Source organism: Falco peregrinus, chromosome 1 (assembly GCF_023634155.1).
Source record: "Falco peregrinus isolate bFalPer1 chromosome 1, bFalPer1.pri, whole genome shotgun sequence".
NCBI classification, from domain to species: domain Eukaryota; kingdom Metazoa; phylum Chordata; class Aves; order Falconiformes; family Falconidae; genus Falco; species Falco peregrinus.
Window position 1 is genome coordinate 25406664 of NC_073721.1, and position 23193 is coordinate 25429856.

Below are 23193 nucleotides of genomic sequence, written 5' to 3' on the forward strand. Positions count from 1 at the left end.
GATGCTCAGTATTTCCCCAGATGAATTAAGTGGGATTTCTAGAACTGAATGAGTAACTTTGGGATACCTCAAAATGGCTAAACAGCTCAAAGAAATCAGAGACTGTATTTTGCATCCTGTATTTGGCAGAAAAAAAAGAATACTTTCTTCTCTTTGTAGCACACCCCAAAATACTTAAATTATAATCATCAGAAAGATTTGGAATTATTTCTCTCAGCTGAATAGATGCATGGCAAAAAGTCCAGTTTTTAGTCATTTAAGTCTCAGGTTTTGCCCTCAGGATGTGTCATGTTCTTACCACTGAAAAGAAGGGTTGCTGTTCTGTGATATCCAGAGAGCAGAGGGAATAGTTAAGTATTAAAATTGCAGCATTTCATACTGTTTATGAAGATGTTTACGAAGATTATTTCCTGTTACCAAAAAGATGCAGTCAGTGTCCAAAAGCGCTGTTCCCTTTATAAGTTCAGATTGTTGGAATACTAAGGCTTCTCTCTTCTCCTGGACAAACAGCCTCTGTAAGGTCACACAACCCTCCAGATGTAATGAAAAAGACATTTTTGGATGATGATGCATAAGTGTTTGTTACACACTCTCTACACTATTTGTACTTTCTCTGCTCCCATCACTATCCTGAGAAGTTTATGAGTCATTATGATAGAAAATTACAAGCATTAAAATGTTGTGTAGCGTACATAAGAAATCCATGTGGATCTCTGCCAAATGAGGCATGTGAGACCTGCGCATCTTTTCATGCCTTTTTTTTTTATTCTCAGTGTGACTTCTGTGTGACTACATGGCAATGTTCTGTATACAACTGTTCTTCTAGCAACATGTAGCCAGTTTGCTCTGCAGGTTAGGATCCTGAAAGGTTTGATTCCATTCTTCTAAAATCTGCTTGAAATAATCGTATATTCTGTAGAAACCCTGTTTATTTTCCTTTATATTTAGGTTTTTGCATGCAAGTAGCCATTAACCGATGTGGTTGTGAAGGACCAATACTCCCCTTTATTACGAAGCTGCTTAATGTTCTGGTCTCACACCATAAATTCAGTGAAAATTATTAAAGCTTCTCACAAATGTAATAATAAAATCTCACCACAGCTTTTTTGAACTGCATTCCTCAATATTCTGTTTCTACCAAATTGAAAACTAGTTAAAAATAACATGTGATTCTGCAGAAAAAGTAAATGGTTCGCTTTTGCAATAACATGACAATATTTTAGTAAGAAAAGTCTGAAACTCAAACAAATTATACCTATGCAATAGGAATCATGCCTGTTCCTAATATGAACAGAGGACTGAATAAAATGAAAAGGAATATAATTTTTTTTAATTACCATATTTATTTTTTACTAAAAACAGACAGAACATCAAGGCTTAAAATAGAGATACTGAAATTATTGCACAGTTAGCCAACTAGATTTGTTTGGCAGCAATGTTCTACAACATCATTGTGCAATAATATGCTCTGGCAGATTAAACTCCACAAATCCCATGATATGTACCTTTTCTGTTTACATCATAAATCATCCTACAACAGTAAGATAATTGTTCTGGCGTATGCATAAAACATCATACAGTAATACAATGCATGCTTTATGAAAGCTGGAAAGAAGGAAAGAAGAGAAAATGTCTCTTAATGCTTCCCTTACACCTTTGACTCAAACAAATTTAAGCAACAGATATTTACCCTCCTCCCATTTGCAGTCATTTAACATAGGCAGCTCCAAGTATACATACCAATACACATATATTAAGAGGATTTCTTATAAATAGCTATTGCTTTTATAAGCAGCTTCAAATATACAATCTTCTGCATGTTTCTGAAAAGTTAATGTCCCAGTTCAGTCCATAAAAAAATAAGAGATTGTCCACAGGTAAATATCCTTAATTAGAATGCGACTCTGTGAATGTCCCAAAGAGTTTGTCCCAGTGGGTGAAGTAAGGAGCATAGTTTGACTTGAATTTCAGGTGATGGAGATCATGATGTGGTGCTCCTCCATACAAACCAAAAGGCACAAGTCGGTGAGTTGACCACGGAAGGTCATATCCTGAATGGTCCTCCACTGACAACCAAATGTTTACAAGGAAGAAAATCATTTCAGTCAAAGGATGGCATCCGAGGAACACCGGGTTGATAGCAGCAAAAAATCCCAGTGAGAGCAATTCCCATACACTGGAATACTGTGTAGTAAGAGCAAATGTTGACACATGTTTGTGATGTACCTTGTGGAAGGTCTTGTAGAGCCAAGACACCTTGTGATGAAGCAAATGCCACAGGAAGTACTCAAAATCAAAGAGAAGCAGGCAAACTCCTACTTCCAGCAGGACCTCCGGCAGCTCTGGAGCTATCACTGGTAGATTCACTGGTCTCCAGTACCAGTGGAGAAATGTCACTGGGAAGATTAAAACAACATGGTGATATGCACTTTGAATAATGCAAGGCACCATCATTCCAAGAGTTGGATAGTTCTGTGGCTGGATTTTGTATTTTCTCAAGTTTGGTAGCCTGGTGCTTAAAAAATCCAGTGCAATATATGGAAGACAGAAAGCCATGTATGCTGTAAAAGAAAACAGCACTGGAAAAAACGGTGACTTGATCAATGGCTCCTTTGCTGTGACAAAGTCCCAAAGAGACTGAAGGCACAACCTGTCCTGCTGTCCATCCATTGCGTGGCGGCTGAGCAGCGCTCTGCCTGGCAGGCTGCAGTTCATGCTGACTGCAGTCTGAGACGTCTGTAAATCCTGCAAGCCTTTATCTAGCCCGCTCAAAGGAAAACTCCGCCCATCAGAAATCCTCCTTGCTTAGTAATACGTAGCTTTAAAGAGGAAGTTCCCTTTCCTGTTATACAGAAGCGGTATAATGCATTATAACCTCAGAACAGAACTAGCTGGACAAGGTAATCACTGGAGCTCTACGAGAGACTTGCATGGTAAGAAAAACAAGCAGACATTCAGAACTCTTAACACTGGAATACAGAGCTCTAACACTGGAATACAGAGAAAGAGGATAGGAATATCCACACACTTGAAAAGCTGCTTCTCTTACTAGTTTTAAATGGTGTCATCCTTTGTTAGCCTTTTGCCTTTATGAGTATGGAAATACAACCTAATGTGGATTTTTTTATGTGACTGCTACCGAAGATGTATGTGTATCTAAACCCCAGGTCTGAGCTGTGGATGTTTGGTGGGTAACGGATGGACGTGTGCAGACACATGTTTTCTTAATGATCCCTTGGGTATACAAAAGGCTAAGTCAAAACCTTAAGGAGACCTACACTATGCTTCCAGTCTGAAAATGTGGTTGCTGTGACTCGTCTCCATCTACTTTTGAGGTCCTATTTTCCCTTACGCTCCTGTAACTACCTTTCCTGGCAAAATCCACCTGACTTGACGAGATGCAAAACTGAGCCAACAACTTTTGAAGAATAAAACATCCCCAGTTGCTGGGATGAATACAAGGTAAAAATCTCATTATGCTTCCAAATAGATACTTAATCACAAGTATTATTGCATTGTTACAATATTCAGTCCACATCCCCACAGCTCTTTGAGCAATATGATATGGAAATCATCCTTTACCCGTGTAACAAACTAACATATGCAACTAAAAGCACTACTGGTTAGACGTATATCCTTTGAAAGATCATCTTTTGGCCATGGGCAAGCACACAGCTGGCAGAAGCTAGCAGGCTTGACTCCCAAGATTTCTAATTTGCCAGAAGAATTTTAGGGGTAAATGACGGAGGTTTTCATTTAACCACTAAGACATGACTTCTTTTGTGCTTTTAGAAAAAGAAAAACAAAGCTTTGTACATTTACGGAAACAGAGCTTGCCACGAGCTTCCTATGAACTCACGTCTTTTGCAGGTACAGCATTTATTCTAATATTGGAAATGAGCTCAACTTCCTGGATGACTTTATTAGCTTGTTCAGACAGTTTTAGCTCTTTGCTATTCAGAAACAAAACCTGATGGGGGGAAATGGGAGACAGAATTTCCTTGCCTCCCAATAATTAAGAATAATTAATTAGCAGTGACCTTTTTTGAACTATGCATGGATTTCCAATAGTTAGGTTTGCTTTCAGTCACAAATGTTTTCTCTTCAAGAGATTCTCCTCTTAAGGTAAGCGCAGATTTTGCTCTCTCGTTAGACTTCAAGGAGTTTACTGAAACGGTAACATCTGTGCTATTATTCAGGCAATTAGAAGTTTTTTTGTTGGAGACAGGAATGGTATGGCCTTCGAAGACTACCCATTGCATATGCATTTTAGAAACAGATTCAGATCCTCTGCTGTTGTGAGATGCTTCTGCTGAATTTTGAGCTTGAACTCAGACTGTTGAATGTAGTGAAACTAAAACCCAGTGAGAGACACTAATCTAATGGATAAGGATCTATATCAAAGAGCTTTATTTCAATCTTCTCATCATACTCTATCCTGACCTCCATTTCACAATAAGGACATGAAAAATGCATTTGTAACTCAATCACCATCTGGATCTGAAAATATTTTTGTGAGAGATGCTTTCTGTTGATTTATGTAGGTACAATCAGAAATCAAGCTTCCCAGACAGGATATGTGATTTTCGGTTAGAATTACACAGGGACTAAACGAATTCTATAACACATTCCAAATCTGCCTAAAGGAAGACTGACAGAAATTGTTCAACTGCCCTGAAGACACTCCTCTGACTAATCCCTAACAGCCCTGTGAGTCTCAAGAAGTTTTAGAACCACCGCAGCCTGTAAGCTAAAATTTAAAGAATAGACATTTTGCCTGCGGATTAGGTCACAGAAAAGTATTTAAGTCCTTTAAGGAAAAATAACGGAATTCTACAGCCCCCTTACTAGTATACCCTGCATCAGCAAGCCCAAGCAAGGTGAGCGGAACTTACCTGGGAGCCTGGCGCTGCCCCGAGCCGGGCTCTGCATGCCGCAGTGGGGCCGCGCAGCCGCCCGCGCTCCGCACCGCAGCTGCAGGCGCCCCGCAGGGCGGGCCGTGCCGAGCCGTGCCGAGCCGTGCCGAGCCGCAGGGCTGGCGCCGGAGGGGGACAGAGGCCGCGCAGCAAGTGCGTGTGCTCGGAAAGCGAACCCTCATGCATCGGAGCGGGCAAGTCCTCGCCCTCCAGAGACGCCGTCCCAGCGGCGTGGCAGAGCCACCGAGCAGCACTCAGCACGTCCCGCTCCGCGGGCCTGGTTTTCTTTGTCAGCACAAGGTACGACGCGAAGAACCGACAAAGCGCACGCAAACCCCTGCCTGTGCTTAATTCAGCAACACGACCCCAGCTTTTTTCACTCAAGCGACGACGCTGCCAAACTTTCCCATGTGCTGTGAGGCTGTAAACGGGTCTCTCGAAAACTGCTACGGAGTTTAGGTTGAAGGGCACATAGTTTGGAATGAGGCCCCGCAAAGGGTCTTAAATAGATTCCACATGAGCACAAGACGCAAGCACCTACCCCAGGCTCCACCGCTAGGTACAAGCTATGAGGTAAACAGCGAAACACTCAGCCGGCAGGAAAATGAGGGAAAGTTAGCAGGAGGGAGAAGCGGCATCAACACGCTGAAACTAACGGCACGGCAGCAGAGGCAAAAGTTCTTTTTCCCTCCTCCTCCTCCTCTCCTCCCCCTCTGTAGGGCAGGATACTTGTACCAGGGGCCAGGCAGCACCCCCAGGGCACGCCGAGCCCCCTGCCCTGCCGCAGGAGGGGGCCGGGAAAGCGGGCTGGTGGCCCGGCCAGGGCCGCAGCAGCCGGGGGAAGGCAGGCAGACGCAGCCCCTTCTCTCATTTTAAAGGAAATCGTTACCGCGCTGGGAAGACACGCCGGGCCCGCGCCCCTCACGCCCCGCTCACCTCACTCGGGCGGCCGGGGCGAGGCGCGGGCGCTGCCGGGCGGCGGGTGGCGCCAGACCCCGCGCGCGGCCGCACGGGCCGCTCCGCGCGCAACGGCGCCCCCCGGCGGTAGCGCAGCGCAAACAGGGCCGCCCCCCGCCGCGACCTTCCCGGCGAGCGTTTGCGCGGCGCTACAGCTAGCGGGAGGCGGCCCGCAGCGTTTGCTCGCGTTTGCAGGGACAGCGAAACACACACCGTTTCGCCGCAGCACAGAAAGTCGGCAGGCACGGATCTGCCGCAGGCCTCGCGGAGGTGACCGGCGGGGCGGGGGGGAAGGAGCTCTGCGTAGTTACGTCTTTTCAACCTATGGTCTCCTTACGGTCAGGTATACGCCGAGACCCAAGCCCAGGATCCGAATCCACCCAAGGGACTTGAGCCGCCGCTCCTGGCATCCCTGGTGAGCTGCCCGAACCCTGGGCCCGCGGCTGCACCGAGTGCTTGGGGATGAAGAACACACGTTCCCCCCGTCAGTCCTGATGAAAAACTTCAGCTTCAGCACAACATCCTTAACAGAACTAACGCACTGTGTTCATCAAAATATTTTCACGCCAACGCTCCACCTCCCCAGCCAAGCGCCACCGACAGCCTCTCCAGCCCCAGGGAAAGGGGGCGCAAGCAAAGGTCTAATCAACAAACTCAGATAGAAAGCTGCCAGCAAAGCCAGTTGTTAATTCTCAAGCTGTTATCAGGATCAGTTTTCAAAATAATAACCATCAGGAAAAGATCCTAAAATTCTTTCATTCAGAATTCGTAATTCAGTAGCGAGATACTGATTCGCATCCTCCGCAACTAACACATACGCATCGTCTCTGGAGGAGTCGGGAGGCAATGCAGACACTTCTCAGGTCAGTATCCTCAGAAAATAAGACTCAGGCAATCAATCACGTTACAGGTGTGACAACTGTCCACCCAACCTTTGTAATTTTTTATTTAATTGATGACTTCAATGATTTTGTTTATATTATAAAGTTATTTGAAAATAGGCTACTGAAGAAGAGAGGCCATTAGCATGCTCACGATGAGCGATGCTGCAGCATGAGTTCGTATTTTATAAGACATCAAAGAAAGGGAGAAGACGTTACAAATGCTTTAATTATAGCAAAATCTTCCACCAGAGCCACATTTTATTATATATCAGCAAAATTATTCAGCCATCAAGGTTTTTCTCTCATGTCTTACAGATTAAAGCCATTTGTAGCTTTTCATGATATTAAAGTATTCCTATTTCCTTTTTTTTATGATACATTCACTGCAAAGAGTAATTTACAGAAAATGGGTTTCTTTTGTTCCCAAGCTGACAAAACTGTTTCTTTTACAGGCCCCAAGTTTACCACCACTTCCTATGCTGAGGCACTTCTGTGTTGAGTTGGTGTGTAAATTTTTGTCAAGAGTTCTCACCACCTACGGAATCACTAAACAGTGTACAAACACTCTGCACTGAGCTAGTACATCATTCGGTACGCACCACTAACGTGCACGCACTCTACCATCCTTAGGCCTTCTGCCTGAAACAGTGTGAATATACTTACAGGTGACTATAAAAAAAATCCTTTTCAATTTTCAAGCACAACATGGACAAAACCACCTGCCTTTATGTCTGCGTAAGCCCTTGTATGCCCAGTTGTTTTGTACATCTCTAAGTCAAATCCCTGGATCATGCATTTACTTCAGATGCACACAGGTCTGTGAGTGGCAATCCATCAACCGAACTGGGACTACCTCCTTCTGGATTTCTAGCATAGTTTGTTTGCATCACAAAACGCTCAGACTAAGTCAGCAGAAGGTGTCTGATGCCCTCTGTTATGCTACTACACTTTTTTATGATCCAAAGCTGAAGTTCAGCAAACCTTCAACATCATATATGTCCTATAACACAAAGATGTCTCCGTAACAGGCCCAAGTACATTAACACCTGCTCTGAAAAATGTACCGTTCGTCACCGCTCACTCTTACCAGACCAAGCTTTTGCTCTTCTCCTCTACGTTCAGGGTGTCTCATTTCCCACACTTGTTTCCACTGACACCTCTCCAAGTTTGTGTCATACAGCGTGTGTAACTTTAGCAAGCCAGGGAAAACACAGCAGCTCACAATTCCCAGTCTCAGCCATGCTCCAGTGAAGCACAGAAGCTCCATAATGGCTTTTGTGTAAAGCTTCCGCTATTCTGGCTTTATTTCCAGGCACACTGGGGGTTCATCAGCTGACAAAGCTGGCAACACGCAGGATTTAATCACACCCTGCTATCTTGACTGCATATCTACTGTATTCAGAATGTACAGAAAGGTACAGCCTGAGCTTATTTATTATTGAAGATGACAAAGATCAAAAGCTGGGTCAAACATACCACGACAAAGATTAGTTCCCTGCCTTACTACATGGTTAAATGCAATTTATGAGGTTACCAGTTTGTCAAGCAATCCAATTACCCAAGGTTTAAGAATGTGATACAAGAAACTTTCTACCATGCCAGTGGCTTGAAAGAAGCCTCACCTGGAGGCTTAGAAAATGACTCTGTCTTGTAAACAGCTAGTCACTGTTGGTACCTTCCTTAAAAGTCATAGAGAATTTCCTCAAAACAACATGAATGGCCTTTTAGACTTAGGAAAAACCTCTTTCAAGACAAAAGTAAAATGGACACTTACTTGGCTATTTTACTTTTTTATTTTACTTGTTGTATGGATGAGTAATTGTGACAGACTCAGCTTCCTAGATTCTGTCCCAAAGTTTCACACACATTCATGAAACAAGAAGTGAAACACAGCCCATCATTCCAAACTCCAAGCAGATCTCATGTTTATTGCAATACTCAAGCTTAATAAACATGATGCACATGGCTGTTGCTGTATCACATCCCCCCACAACTGCTAGGTTAACCACTTTGGACTCCTAGAGAAACTTCCTTTCAGCACAGCAAGGTGAAGCAAATACGGCTGCTACAAACATAAAGGAAACTTAAGAGGTCCTGCTAGGAACTGCAGCTGAAATATCATGAACCACTTTTTCCTTAAACAATGTCTGAGGATTCCCTGAGTCTAAATTAGGAGTACAAAAGCCCAACCAAAAAAACCCCTAATTTATGGCTTATGCTTTTTTTATCTTATTTTAATTTTTTTACAAAAAAGAAGTTTGCCTCAGTTTAAAACACACTGTTTTCTATGCCATATAGAAAAAACTTTTTATCCCGTTAGGATTACTGACAGAAATCTGGGTTTAATCCAACCATGGCACAGAAATTATCTGGACTGACGTAACTGAGTCTGGAGATTGTTCATACATCTATGTTTGGCATGGAACTTTTGTGCAATTCAGAGAAGCCAAAGCCCTCTGCGTAGTGAATGGAAACAGCAAGGCACCTGTACCACAGACAATTACAGCTCCAAAGTCAGACTCCTGAAGCAGCTGTGAATCCTTTCCCCATTAAATGGGGACTTAGTCCCATTTTGAAGTGGAAACTGAGACAAATGGAAACTGCTGTTAATACTGCCAGGCTTCACCAGGTTGTTGTACGGTTCCTGACCATAATGGTGGCAAACACCATATAAGCAGTTAAGAAGTAAACACATCTTCAAAGCAGCAGATGATTAAGGGAAAAGTTCACGCAAATTAAGTCACTAAAGCTACAGAATTAATGCTTTGGCTCTTCCCTTGCCAGTAGTATACCGGGGGAGCTTGTTTTCTAGTAGTCAGTGCAAAGAAAACAAACCATGAGTACATTACCATCATTCTCCTTGAAAGTCACAACCTATTGACAAAGCTAACCAAAAGTGGTATTTCTTCTAACCGCTTCTCTTGTTCCAGGAATCTGCAAGCGTACACAAGGATCCTTATCCATAGCTGGTAATGTGAAACATGAAAGGCTTCAGGGACACCATTAAATCAAGAAAAGTGCAGCAATAGATCAGTCCCAAACCAAGAGATTTCAGCTGACAGTGGTGATCTTCTCTGGCTTCATTACAGTCCTTCTGGGCAATAATAAAATAGTAATCTGATGTAGCTAGCTTGTATGTGATGGCTAAAATAATAATGCAGCAAAAAGCCACCAAGTGCTTTTTAAAAGTACCAGCACCAAATGGGTCACTGCAATACAAGGAGTACTTCTCAAAGGTACTCAGAAATGGCAACATACTGAGAGATGGCAGTGTTTTATGCACAATGAAATACTTTTCATTTTAATTGTCAAGCACATGAGCTGCTGAATGGACTAACTTGTCTTTCAGACATGTCACTAAATTTATATATGCACATGACATACTCCTTTTGTGCACAGTCACACTGCTATTATTTTTTTTTTTTTTGAGTACCACGCCACTGTGTGCAAAATCAGCAGGATACAGTGAGTATTTCTGCAGCAGAGAGAAATAATACTGAGAAAAACAACCAAATACAAATCCAATTCAGTAGTTGTTGCTGGCATTTTAAAAATGCATCATAAATAAGCAATGTAGCATTATTGTTCCAAAAAGACAGGTTTCTGGTGAACTAATACTCTGAAATACCATGTCAGTTTAGAGGTACTTCCTAATCATGTTAATTATTTCATTATACATGCGGTAAGGTGCATCAAGGCCCCAGATGAAATCCAAATGTTCCCATTCTGGAATGCTTTTGTAGTAAACCAAGTTTGTGATCTGAGTGAGCAGCATAGCAACATCCTTTGGGTCTGCCAGCCAGTCCTGTCCACCAGTCCACACTGCAGTTGGTACAGTCATCTCTTTCACTTTGTAGAAAGGGGGAGCAGACTAAGGAGGGGGGAAGTAGAAACAAAAGCATTAGAAAGAAGTCTTCAGTGTGATACTACACTGCAGCGTAACATACTAGCAAATGCAAAAAGAATGTGTCAGATTACCGTTTTCCCTTCCTCTCTTGGGCAGCTAGAGATGGAGACCTGACTCAATAGAAAATCTACCTCCAAGAGTCCAGCAGTATTATAGCACACATGGCAGTAAAGGTGTGGTTTGAGTTTACAAGACAGCAGAGTAGCAGAAGCCCCAGAGAATGCATCACATTCAAGTTATTTCCGAACCCTAATCAAATGCTAAAAGTACGATACTGCAATATTTTGCAGTCACAAAAGTGACATAAGGCAAATGTTATTAGTATTGCACACAGCAATTTAGAAACAAACATGTGGGGAGACTAAACAAGCTGAAGATAAGCAATACACATGAATTGACAGTCTATGCCTCATTATGAGCAGTGCAGTGGGATCTTATGATCTAGGCAGGCAGGACCCCCCTCAAGAAACAGTGTGCCACCACAACGTCATATCCAAGCACGGGCTCCATACTGACTTAGGATTACCTTACAGCTCGATAACCCTGTCTTTTTTTTTTTTTTCCTCCTTTCCCCCCCCCCCCCAGAAAAGACAGATCTCCAGTCTGGTTACTGGGTAACACTAGTGGCTCTCCAGCATGCAGCATAAACACAGCACCCAGAGAAGTGCCCAAGGACTCTTTTTGTGGCACTCAATTTTAACATATCCATAAAAGACATCTACCTGATTGTAGTGAGCCATATTTGCAGCCTTGCTTCCCCAGTCATAAGCTTTGAGTTCCCCAGTCTTCACAGCCTAGAAATAACAAATATTCACACATACAAAGAACTACACTACTTCCATTGTAGGCATAAGAAAAAAAAGTGTAAGTCATCTGGAGAACTGGCAAAGGCAACTGACACAAGAAGAGTGAAATACCAAGTATTAACAATGACAAGTGTCACTGCTTTGTTGAGTATCACAGGGGTGGGAAACATTTACCTTTCAATACCATTAGACTTTGCCCCTCAAGATTTCACACTCTTTCATAGCAATGGCAGGAAAGATTAAAGAAAACAGTTCAGTGTACCCAAAGCAAAGATGTGACAGCTCCACGGTTACTTCTGAAATATTTACCTTGTTGTCTAAACGTATATGAATACAGCGTGGAGCTTTCTTAGAAAGTCTAATCTGTGTATGATTTACCACCTATTCTTTTCAGAAACTAAATTCTATATTAACAGGGATCTGGGGGCAGGAGAAGGAAGTCTTCACAAATCTCTTTGTGAGCCCACACTTAGACAGCTATGTACAGGAGATTGGATTGTTTCTGAATCGCGACCAAGTCCAGCTACAAGATCACAAGTAGCACTGACCGCTGCTTCCCTGGCAAACGTCTTCTCTTATTTGTCAGCATGCTGAGCAAGTTTCAGGCACAAAAGCATCACAGACATGAAACTGTGCCTTGAGGTGAAATTCAAAGTATACTAATAAAATATGAAATTAAGTCCAACAGAATAGAACAGGACAGAAAGCCTGCTGCTTTTCACTGGTTAAAAATATAACTTGTAATCAAAACAGGGTTTGCTGAAAGGGAGCAAATACTTGTTACAGCATCTCTCTAAATTAAGTTATTCTGTTGTATTATTTGTTGGCATGAAGTACACAGTTAGCGTATCTTCAGAGAAACAGGGGAGGAACTGAGCCACCATAAGCCACTATTACCAAAGCAGCTGCAGTGAATAGCTGCCATTCTGATAATTGGCAGCTCTGGAATTTCACTTGGGCTATGCTGCATGTATATTTTGGCATTTTATTCCATTTAAATATCAAAGGCATCAATATTCTACAAACAAGTGAGAGTCATGGAGATTTTAGATTCTGGAAACTCTACCTGGCTCCAGTGGATCATGTTTTGTACAGATGTCCCCGCAGGGCAGTGTGTTGAATACACATCCACTCGGCTCTGCAACAAGATAATTAACATGGTTTACTCCTCACAGTGCAGCAGTTCTACCCATTATTGCTTCTTGAACAACTAACAAAATTTTCCATTCTACTTAAAACAGTTATAAACAAAAGTTAACTGGAGCCATACATACAGATGAGGTAAAAGTTTCAAATGTTTAAATTACAATTAACCACAGAACTTCACAGATGAACTTTAAAAATAATGATGCTACCCCTTATGAATACATAAAAAATGCTTAATATATTTTTGAAGTGCTAGTATTGTAAGAATTGGAAGCACGTTAACTAAGATTTAGATGGACCTCCACAGAAACCTTGCATTATTCTACATCTAAACTAGTAGCTGTCAGTCTAAAGATCCAGAACTTCACACACTTTGAGTTTAGAAGTACAAAATACCCAGGGGGAACTTAAATCCTGGCAGAAAAAAAGATATCCACCATTAAACCCATGAAAACTGTATGTGCTGGTCAAGAAAACATAAAACCCCCGCACTTTCACCTTGATACAAAGTAAAAAGGCACACATTTGTACACAGAATAGTGACAAAAAATAATGCTAATCCTATCTCACTGCAATAAAAAATTCTCAACCTTCATCCACCTGCGTGTAAACAGGTATCACCTTCTCGTTACCACAGGGTGTCAGCAACACTTTTAAGAAGCATTATGAAAAAAGGCGGTCTCACGCCAGCTGCTGTTAACTAGCTTTTAGATACTAAGTACTATGAAGAAGGCTTCCCCTATGGTCTGAGTTCCAAAAGACATCAGCAGGGTCAGAAATTGGTCCCAGAGAAAATAATTGCACACATCCATCAAAAGACCAGAACACTTCAACAGTGCTCTTGAAAAAGGTTGAAAACTGTATCTTTATTCCTCACTTCCTTGCAAAAGGAATTAAATACTTGCACCATCATATTAATTCACTTCCCCAACAGATCTAAAATAACATATTTTAGCTTTCCAGTAACATTTTACAACATTATTCTATGCATCCCAACTGGGCAATTAATCTATACCAAAGAAAGATAATCATCCAAACTCAGTATGGCGAAAGCAGCATTAGTTTTCTAATTACATGTAAAGGACTATCAGTACAGTGATATGCAGCCAATACTAGGTTAGAGTTCATAACTTAGCTATTAGAAGACACTAGAACATACCATATTCAAGTTTCTCTCATTAAAACCACACAGAAGAAAGAACAGGTTGCCGCAAAGGTCATCGAGTATTCTGTGGGTACAAACATGGGTAGCAAGCCACTTCAGCAAAAAATTCTGAGGGAGAAATTGTTTCTTTCCAAACATGTCCTACAAAATAACAAACACATAGGACAAACATGTAATTGTACAGAATTACCTGGATTTAGATTTTATACTACAGCATTCTTGAGGCTATTATTTCCATTTGCACTGGTGACAAGTATGTCATATGAAAATGATTTATCTCCTTATCAACCTTGTTTACAGCTCAAGGGGAAGACGGTTAGTGCTTCTGCTACAAATGATGCAGTCCATTAGCCCCACAAAAAGTACATGGGAACTGGGACAATCTTTCAAGAACTCCAAGCTTAACCTCAAATTCAAATAAATTTTGAATTCAGCATTTTACAGGAATACTGTACAGCTTCTTGTCATCAAAACTGGTTAAGGCTAAAATATGTTAAGTTGTGTCTGTTAATATTAAATGGCTTTGTACTTGCAGCTTCCTTTCTTCAAACCATGGAGAAAAACAAGTTTCATGACCTGTGGTCGCTACTTCCTCCTGATGGGTATTTTTAAAACAGCCAAGGATTTGAAAATGGCCCACTAAGAACTTCCTTAAAAGTGACAGCTTTTTAAAGGTACAACTGACTCATGGGCTTGCCACTGTCATGTACTTCCGTACTCCAGTTTCTTGCATGTCATCATGAGAATCAAGTTCTTCAGCACAACATGAACAACTGCACAGGGCGTTGATCTCCTGCTAATGTCATTAGACAAAGTTCATTACGTGAGGAACAGGAGACCACAATTGCTAGTATCGCTTTTATGTTAACTGCCTTTGAAGCGGAGAACTAGTAATGCCAACAGACACCCATTAAATATGTACAAGGTACATTAGAGAAGGGTTTATCTCACAGAACAAACAGCTGTGTGTGGGAATCTCCATGGGTGGTGGAAGGAAAAGTGACGGTTAAAAACCAGCAGGATGACCACCATGTCTGACTTCAGGCACTTTATGCAGCCTGCCAGTCTGCCTACATTCCCTTTGATGTTAAAGGGGAAAGGTAAACTCCTCCAGAGGATGAATCACAGCATCTATATAAAGCTGCTGCTCTTTATCACCCCCTGAAGGATCCTCTTCCAATGCTAAATCGTTAATTGTGAAACAAATCTGTTAAAGTTCATGACAATGCAGAAGTATTCTGTATAAAGCTATCATATGACTTCTAAAACAGACCAACTATTTAATTAGTCATGTGATTTCTGTAGCTTAAATTCTAGAAACATGTACACGGAAAAAAATAATTACTACTTTAAACGGATGCAAATTGCCTTATTAGACAGCAATAAACCCAGAGAAGCCACTGCTGACCTTCCACAGCATTATTATGAAAAAACTGGCCTAGTATTCTCATCCAGTATGTTACTCACTAATCCACAGCTATTAACATTCTTTGCTATGCTGTTTTCAACTAGAAAGGAGGACCCCTCATCTGGCTTAAAACATTTACACTCAAATACAAACCTTGAGTAGCAGGTCAGGAAACACTCCCAGTTTTACCAGAGGGCTAGTGGCAAACTTGACTGTAGCTACTGGTGCCAAGGCAAAGAACATTTTGATTTTCTTAGCCAGCTGTGGCAAAGTTGAAAAAGCAATGAAAGCTGTAAACAATATGAGAATAATTAACCACCTCACTGACACAAGTTAGATGAGAATTTTACCTAGCAGTGATTCTATAAAATCTAAGAGAAAGCGTGCAAAAGTATTTTTACATTAATAGTTTGTTGTATCTAGGACCAGTTTAGATTTGTAAACTGATCTAGTTACTACAGAACACCAATTAAATGTGGCAAGTCAGAAGGATTGTTTTCTTCTGAAAAACAAGTTCATGGTAACTAACTCAACACTCTTCTAGCTCTTTCTATTTGCAGCTCTAAAAGCACCTGAGCCAGGCCCTACATAAGCAAAATATTCTGGAGATGGGAATCTTTTATTCTACATGTCTGATAATTCTAATTATGCATAGTTCATCAATTTATTGCAATAGGAACTGTACTGCTGGCTAACTGACCAATTTTCATTTCAACAGCTTCCCAATTTATGTAAACACAGAAAGGTTAAGTCTTTTCATTTTAATGTTTAGTATTTCATGAAGCAGCTAAAAAACCAGAAGTAGTAGATTTCAAAAGCCCTGTTTTTTCATCATTAAACCACCTATGTGGAACTTGATACCATTTCAAACACAATATATTCTACCAAATGCATCTCTTCACATACCCATTGTGGTGCCCTGTGAATGGCCAATGTAAAATACTTGTTCCTGGCCAGTCTTCTTCAAAATAAAGTCCACTGAGGCTGGAATGTCATACTTGGCCATTTCATCAAAGCTACAAAGCAAAGAGGAAGAAGTCAGTTGTTTTCTGTAAAGTCAGTAACTTTATCATTGTGGAACAGCTGCGCAGAGCTTTAATGCACTGCAGAGCAGTTGTTTGGACATAAAGAAAAGCTTCCTTTGGATGAAGCTGAACACTGGTGATTGACTCTTCACATCAAGCACCAGTGAAAGCAATTAACATTCTACTGACCACCTACGAGGGCTGTCTCAGGACACTAAACTGACCATAAAACTCCCCTTTACTGTCCCTACAGATGTGACAGTACATGCAACCAGGAAAAAAAATATCTTGTACTTTCACAACATGACTGAACTGAGAAGACAGGCAAAGAGAGGAAGAGCAGCCTGCTTGCAAACAGCACGTCTAGTTTCTCTAGCAAGATGAGGATACCTGAAAACCCAGAATTCTTCTTGCTTCACTGTGAAGTGTGTATGTTTCCTGGACCATGTGTTCCCTCTGCTGTTTCCCAACCAGACATCATACCCAGCATCCGCCAGCATAAAGCCCAGGCTGTTGTAATCCAAGTTTGTGATCCAATTGCTGGCATCTGCAAGCAAACCATGCTGCAGAAACACAGCAGGCCTTGGACCTGAAAAATAAAGCGTTTACTCTATATTCCTGTTCATCTGGAATTGAATGCCTAAGAAGAATTCAAGTGAATTATTGAAAGCCTGCTTTAGATTTGCACTTTGAATATCTAATCTACTTGATTTAATATACTATATAAATTGCTAATCTTAGCACAGTGCCATTAAATCTTGTGTTTTCACAAAAAGCTACTTTTTATCATTAAGAATTTTAAACTAGCATCTTGTTAGTTTCCTAACTACAGCAAAAGACTCCTTGAAGCTCAAAACAGACAGCAAATGTACAATAAGCAAACACAAGAAAAGCAAAAGCTACAAGAAAAATACAGGTAGCCCTTACAACTGGTTCTAGCTCATAAATACTCAGCAAAGTGGCCCCAACACAGAGACAGCTGAACTACTTATGCCCCTAAGCCTGGGGAAGGCATTCCCAAATATGTGCTACTGAGATCTTTGTTTTACGGTTAAGACAATGCCAAACTAGGGTGCAGAGCTGTGGAAATCTCTGCAACTGGTACTGACATTGTCTGTATGCGACTCCTTTCCATTACTAAAGCTCTAGCAGCAGGACACGAAGAGCAGTAGCCAACAAGGCAATGTATGTTTTAAAGGACCTTCTCCCCCTGACTTAAGTAATCAAAAGAACCACAGACAAGACCCAGGTGGAATTGAGGAAGGCTCTCACCTGACTTCCCCATCCTGAAAAGGGCAATGACACCTTTATGTCAAATACAGATTAAAAAAAAATTTGAAGAATCCTGCTTCTACAAAAAGAAAGTAAATTAACATATAATCCTTTAGGAGGAACAGGACCTTCAGAAAATCCAAAGATCTGTCTCTGGACCTTGCAGTTGCACAGGTGTTTTGGTTTTTTTCCTGCTTTAATAACTGAAATCCGATAACATGGTAACTTTACCTCACTGCCAGAGATTACTCAGGAATTTACCTCCTCCAATGACACATCATTCTACCACAACACTAACTCACGCAATACTTCCTCCATTGATAATTTAGACTTGGATCGTTCAGCAAAACAGCCCAAATACAACTGTTTCAGTCACCTACACCCTCCATTCCAGGGCATGTCCATTAATGTTGGCCGAGTTCCAAAATCCAAATTAGCAATATTCCTCCCTGCTGGCAACCTTTATACCTGTGACAAGGAACCTTTCCAGTGCCTGCTTTTTCCATTTTTTTTAAAAAACCCACGTGGCATACTGTCCCTGCAACCAGAGCAAATCTCCAGCAGTGCCAAATTGGCATTGGAGACAGTACAGTTCAACACATCTGATTGCTCTGCTGCAATAATACTTCATTGTCTTATAAACAGAGTGCAGGATTTTCAAGCCTAACATTACATTCCTTTTCAGTAGTGTTCACTTTTAGTTTAGTTTTTAGCCTTCCCTTTTACTAAACTCAGACCAACCAACTTCTCATTTTTTGAAGAACAGGCTCTCCTCAAGCTGCTACTTGCATGTTTCATAATGTAGGAAGGGGATAACTGCTTTAATGCTTTCTCTTCTCCCATTAGCCTCCGATTTCTGCCAGTTCTTCTTCACCTTCCCAAGCAGTCACCAGATCTGCACATGGACTGCACAATCATATGACAAACTGACTTGGACAATAATAACTGTGTCACATCTGATCCCCAAAACCCCAGAAGGGGAATAAGAAAGGTAGGTCCTTAAACTACCCTTTCTGTTATAGAACAGTTTGTTCTTCTCACCGCACCCCCAAGAAGATGAAGACAGACTTATTTCCATGCCCTTCTTACCCATGCTATGCGGTTGCTTTAGATTTTTAGTTAATACTAAAACCAAAAATCATTGATGTTTTGCTTTTAGGTTCTCCAGACATTCCCCCTCCCCCCCTCCTTTTTTTTTTCTTAGCTGAAGAACTGTAGGTTTTGTTCCAAAACATCATGTGATACATAATTACAAGGGATCCTATTCACTTTATGCAGGTATTGCAAAAGAATTATGACATATATACGCTAAGTCAGCAGTAACACATCATTGGTATCTTTCTGAGAAAAGATACCAAGTCTATAAAGACTTAAGATCAACATGAACTTTGAAATCTTCATTCTTCTAGGAGATCATACTCGCCCAAATATGCTCAGTAATCCTTGTTTTTAAAATTAAAGCACTTTGCAAAACATGAATTTGGGGTCGAGGGTGTAACAAGGGGAATGTGGAGAATTCCCACAGGTCAGGAAACTTGTGTTTGCTTATATCACCGATGAAGGATTCAACAAAATCAACAGGTACAAAGGCAACCTGTCTTTGTCCTGTGGGCTTCTCTGAAATTCTTACATACAAATACACCTGCCAGGTTAGACTGGCCTTGTTCGTGCCTTGATCTTTACACACCCACCCTGTAAGAGACAGCGGACAGCGCAAACATCCTAACTCACACAAAACGAACAGATAAGGTCAGGAAGACTGTTGCTTGGCCTTTGGCAGAGGAGAGTGTTTTTCCACAGGTCTTGTTCACACCCAAGGCTATAGGACAATCACTGGTTTCTTTTGAGCTCCATGTATTTAACTTTCATTCTAGTTTTTTTTCAATCCAAAGGGTTCTAAGAATATGTACAGTTTCTACGCAAACAGGCTGCTGCTGTATGCACGTGATTGTCTGCAGGATTTTTTAAGGGGTGGTGACAAGACTGATGGCAAATTCACTATTACTGTTCAAATAAACTGTTAATTCCATACGCAGTGTCCCATTTTTTAAGCATTCCACATTCAGTCCTCGCAAAAACCTCTGCGTGTATCATTCCTTTAAGTTCAGCTTACACTCCCCCTAGCCTTCCTTTTCCCCACCTCCTCACCTGTACAGCCCCTGCATCCCTTTCATGGTTTTATACCAGCTTTCACAGTACTTCTTACAGCTTGTAACAGTGCTCTAGCGGCATATGCCAATGCTCCTGCCAGTCCCCTATCAAATCACATCCATAAAACAACCTGGTCTGCGCTGACTGTTGTCAACTACCTGTTACACACTCTAATTTGCAATATATATTTTAAATGTATTGTACACAAGAAGTTCTGAAGGGATTTTATCTTACTATATTGTTTTACCTATTTAAGCAGCTGTGTAAAATATGACGCACCAGTAGCATGCATTATTGGTCTGTCTTGTACCTTACTGCAAAGGGAGCTTCAGCAAGACTAAAATTAACAAACAAATTCTTATTTCATGTAGAAATCAGGCAGTAACTATTTTGTGAACATTCTAGTGGGAACTCTTGTAGTTTAGTTATATTTTACCAGAAGAGGCAAGTGAACTGCCTGTACTTCTGAAAATGCTCACACATTTTTAACAAACTTAATTGTTATAAATATTCATTTTTTTAAAATGGCCTTTGAAATAACTCAACAATGTTACAATCAATCTCTTTCCAAGAAACTCTATGACTTAAACTTTTAAAATGAACCCAACAAATCTCAACCTTTATTTCTGACTTCCCAGAAAATACAGGCCTCTCATTCCCTTAAAAAAAAATACACAAAAATCAAACAAGGAAGGACTTGTATTAATGTCACGAAAAGGCAATGCCAGGAAACAACAGCTTTCTAACCCCTTCTCCCTTCCTTTACCCAAGTCACTCCACATATGTCTAAGCTACTTTGGCCGTAACATTCACCTATAAAACATTCTAACTGCATAGGTCATACAGTCTTCAATCTTTTCCTGGATTATTACAGAAGCAAAAGTTGTATAAATCAAAAGAGAGTTTTTTCATGACTTCCCATTTTTCCAAGCAGACATAAACCTTACCTTGACTCCTCTCACTGCCTTTTTTGCCATAAGGAATTCTGTTAACAGAAAGGATATACCCATCTTCTGTTGTCACCTCGTACTCCTCACTAGGGTATCCCCTGAAGGTAATAATTTGACTCTGAAGAAAAAAAAGAAGCCACCTTGTGAGTCAGGCTGCCAGACTCCTCAGTTCATTAACATGTGCAAAGTATTTTAGGTTCCTTCCAAATACCGCCATGTGAAATTAAAGGATGTGGTAGGAATGTGCCATACCATCTGCCCGCCTGATGCAGACAGGTTTTCTTATGAGACCTACCCCAGTACAGAGTCAGGAACTAGCCAGAGCACAAACCTTACCTAGGAAAATGGGAAGGCTCCCTAGCCTGTCCCCATCCGCTGTCATATTAGTTACTCACATGCTGCTTACAGTGAGAAAGAAAGGAGACTGAAGTGCTGAAAAGGAGATTATGATAATAGGGCAAAACACCAAGATGTGGATTTGGCAGGCAAACATTGAAACTGTCTGCTCTTGAGAAAAGCAGTATCCTCCACTAACAAACAAGTGAGGACAGCAAAAAGCCACTGGCACCACAGCGGCACACAGAAGAGAAGGAAAGAAGAGTTAATCTCTCCCAAAGGGAAAAGTCTTCTTTGAAAACATTTCAGGTTTATACCTGAACCTTATGCTAAATTCTCTGTTATACAGAGGACACAAGCATGTTCAGACAACAAATGAATCACAAACACAGAAGCTTTAAAACACTAAGGTCACACTCTTCACATGTGCAAGCTGCTAATACTGCTACCTCAGCTTGTAGTTTCATGTGCCAATTCTTAGTCACTCCTCTCAAACTTATGTCTGTTGCAGACCTTTTAAATGACTTTCCTGCCAAGCCAAACAAGAAAATAATAAGAAAAACCCTGTACTTGCTTAATACTATGATTTCATGAATGGGTTTATCTCCCATCTCTTGCATCTTACGTTATTTTCATTTGATACATCTCCATTAAGGCAGAGAACTTGCCATTTAATTGGGTTTATGACACCAGCCATGCCCTGAGAAAAATGTAAGCAATGCAAGATGTGGTCAGAGTTCTACTCTTAGGCTGCTGGGCAAGGATGAGAAGAAGCGTTTAATTAGACATGCTATTTCTTTTTAATATATCCTTAACCATTCATAGTGACATTAACATTCCAAAATTATTTTAAGGCTAAATTCCAATCAAATGCTATTAGTCTCAGACTAAATGACCATTTTCAGTCCTCAAAACGGTATTTAGATTATACTGACAACCCAAGCACTTCTTTACTCATGGACCTCAAGCAGTTCTAGCTCAAAGTATCTAATCGTGTGCCTGAGAAAACAACAGTTTATACCGGGCAGAGGAATGAGCAGCTACTACCAGTTACAAACAGCCAATGGTTTCTGGACTTGGCTGTTGCAGCAGAAGTGTAAAGCTGAGAGAGTCAATGCCAAATGGGCAGGAAGGCAGCGGTGAAGAACGGGGGTGCGCGGTGCCAGCGCGCCTCATGAACATGCCCTGTCCGGCAGCCAAGAAAGCCGGCGTCCCGGCTGGAGCGGGGAACGCGGGTCTGGAGCAGAAATACGCGAGAAAAAGATGAACAACAGGGGACCGCAGAGAGCCTGGAAGGAAAACGCGACGTACGCGAGCAGCGGGGCTAAAGAGCAGCCGGCTGACCGCTGCCCAGCGCCGGGGCGCCCGGCACCGCCTGGCCCAGCCGTCCGGCTCCGTTCCCCGCCCGCCGCAGCCGGTGGCCAGGCTGGGGCACGGTCCCGCCCCGCCACACCACACCACTCACGATGTTCATGTTCGTTTCGGGGTCCACGTTCCTCCTCCCTCTGACGGGCGCGCCCGGCGCGGCGAAGCTCAGCAGCAGGAACCCGGCGACCACCAGGCCCCGCATCCTGGCGCTGCGGGACGGCTCCCGCAAAGCGGATCGCGGCGCTGCTGCGGCAAGCGGGCCCCGCCGAGGTTTATGTGCCGCCTCCGCCGTGCGCGGCCACCGGCACGGGACCGCGTGACAGGGGCGGGGGTGGCCGCGGCCCCGTCAGCGGCTGGGAGGCAGCCGCGGGCCGGCGGCGTTGCCCAGCCCCGAGCGGCGGAGCGAGCGCGGCCGCCGCCGCTGGGCTGGGCCGGGCGCCCGGGCGTGTCCCGCACCCCTTCGCGCCTCCCCCCGCGGGCGACCGCGGCCCGGCGGAGCAGCCCGGGGGCCGCACGGCCCGCCCTCGGCCGGGAGCTGCTGCGGCCGCGCCCGGGCCAGCCCGTGCCCCCGCGTGAGCGCGGCGCGGCGGGAGGCGGGCGCTAGGCCGGCGGCGGCGCTCAGGCGATGCGGCGCGGCCTATCGGCGGCGGCAGGGGCCGCCCGGCCCACCCCACCCCGCCGGGCGCCGCGGGGCGGGAGCCGGCCCGGGGGCGGTGGCCGCCCAGCCCCGCGCAGCCCGCGGCTGTGGGTCGCCGCTGCTGCCGCTCCGCGCCACCGGCTCCCCTCGCCCGGCGGCGGCCCGGGGGTGCGCGGCCTGGAGCCGCCCGAGCCACTGCGATTCAGCGCGGCTCTCGCAGCAGCTGTGTAGTTCTCCCCCCGCCCCTCCCCAGCGGACACCATTT

At 42.9% G+C, this 23193-nt stretch overlaps 2 protein-coding genes across 2 annotated transcripts; both read right to left on the reverse strand.

Annotated features, from left to right (window-relative positions):
- Positions 1–1308: 1308 nt before the first annotated feature.
- On the reverse strand, positions 1309–6826 carry CH25H (cholesterol 25-hydroxylase). The gene has a single exon (XM_005238918.4). The coding sequence runs from the start codon at positions 2713–2715 to the stop codon at positions 1888–1890; it is 828 nt and encodes a 275-aa protein (XP_005238975.1). The 5' UTR covers positions 2716–6826; the 3' UTR covers positions 1309–1887.
- A 1839-nt stretch (positions 6827–8665) lies between these two features.
- LOC101911932 (putative lysosomal acid lipase/cholesteryl ester hydrolase) lies at positions 8666–22748 on the reverse strand. The gene is made up of 9 exons (XM_055805449.1): positions 22389–22748; positions 20585–20705; positions 16605–16803; positions 16096–16205; positions 15343–15479; positions 13776–13922; positions 12537–12608; positions 11387–11458; positions 8666–10628 (listed from the first exon to the last, which is right to left on the reverse strand). The coding sequence occupies exons 1-9, from the start codon at positions 22491–22493 to the stop codon at positions 10395–10397; spliced, it is 1197 nt and encodes a 398-aa protein (XP_055661424.1). The 5' UTR covers positions 22494–22748; the 3' UTR covers positions 8666–10394.
- Positions 22749–23193: the final 445 nt, after the last annotated feature.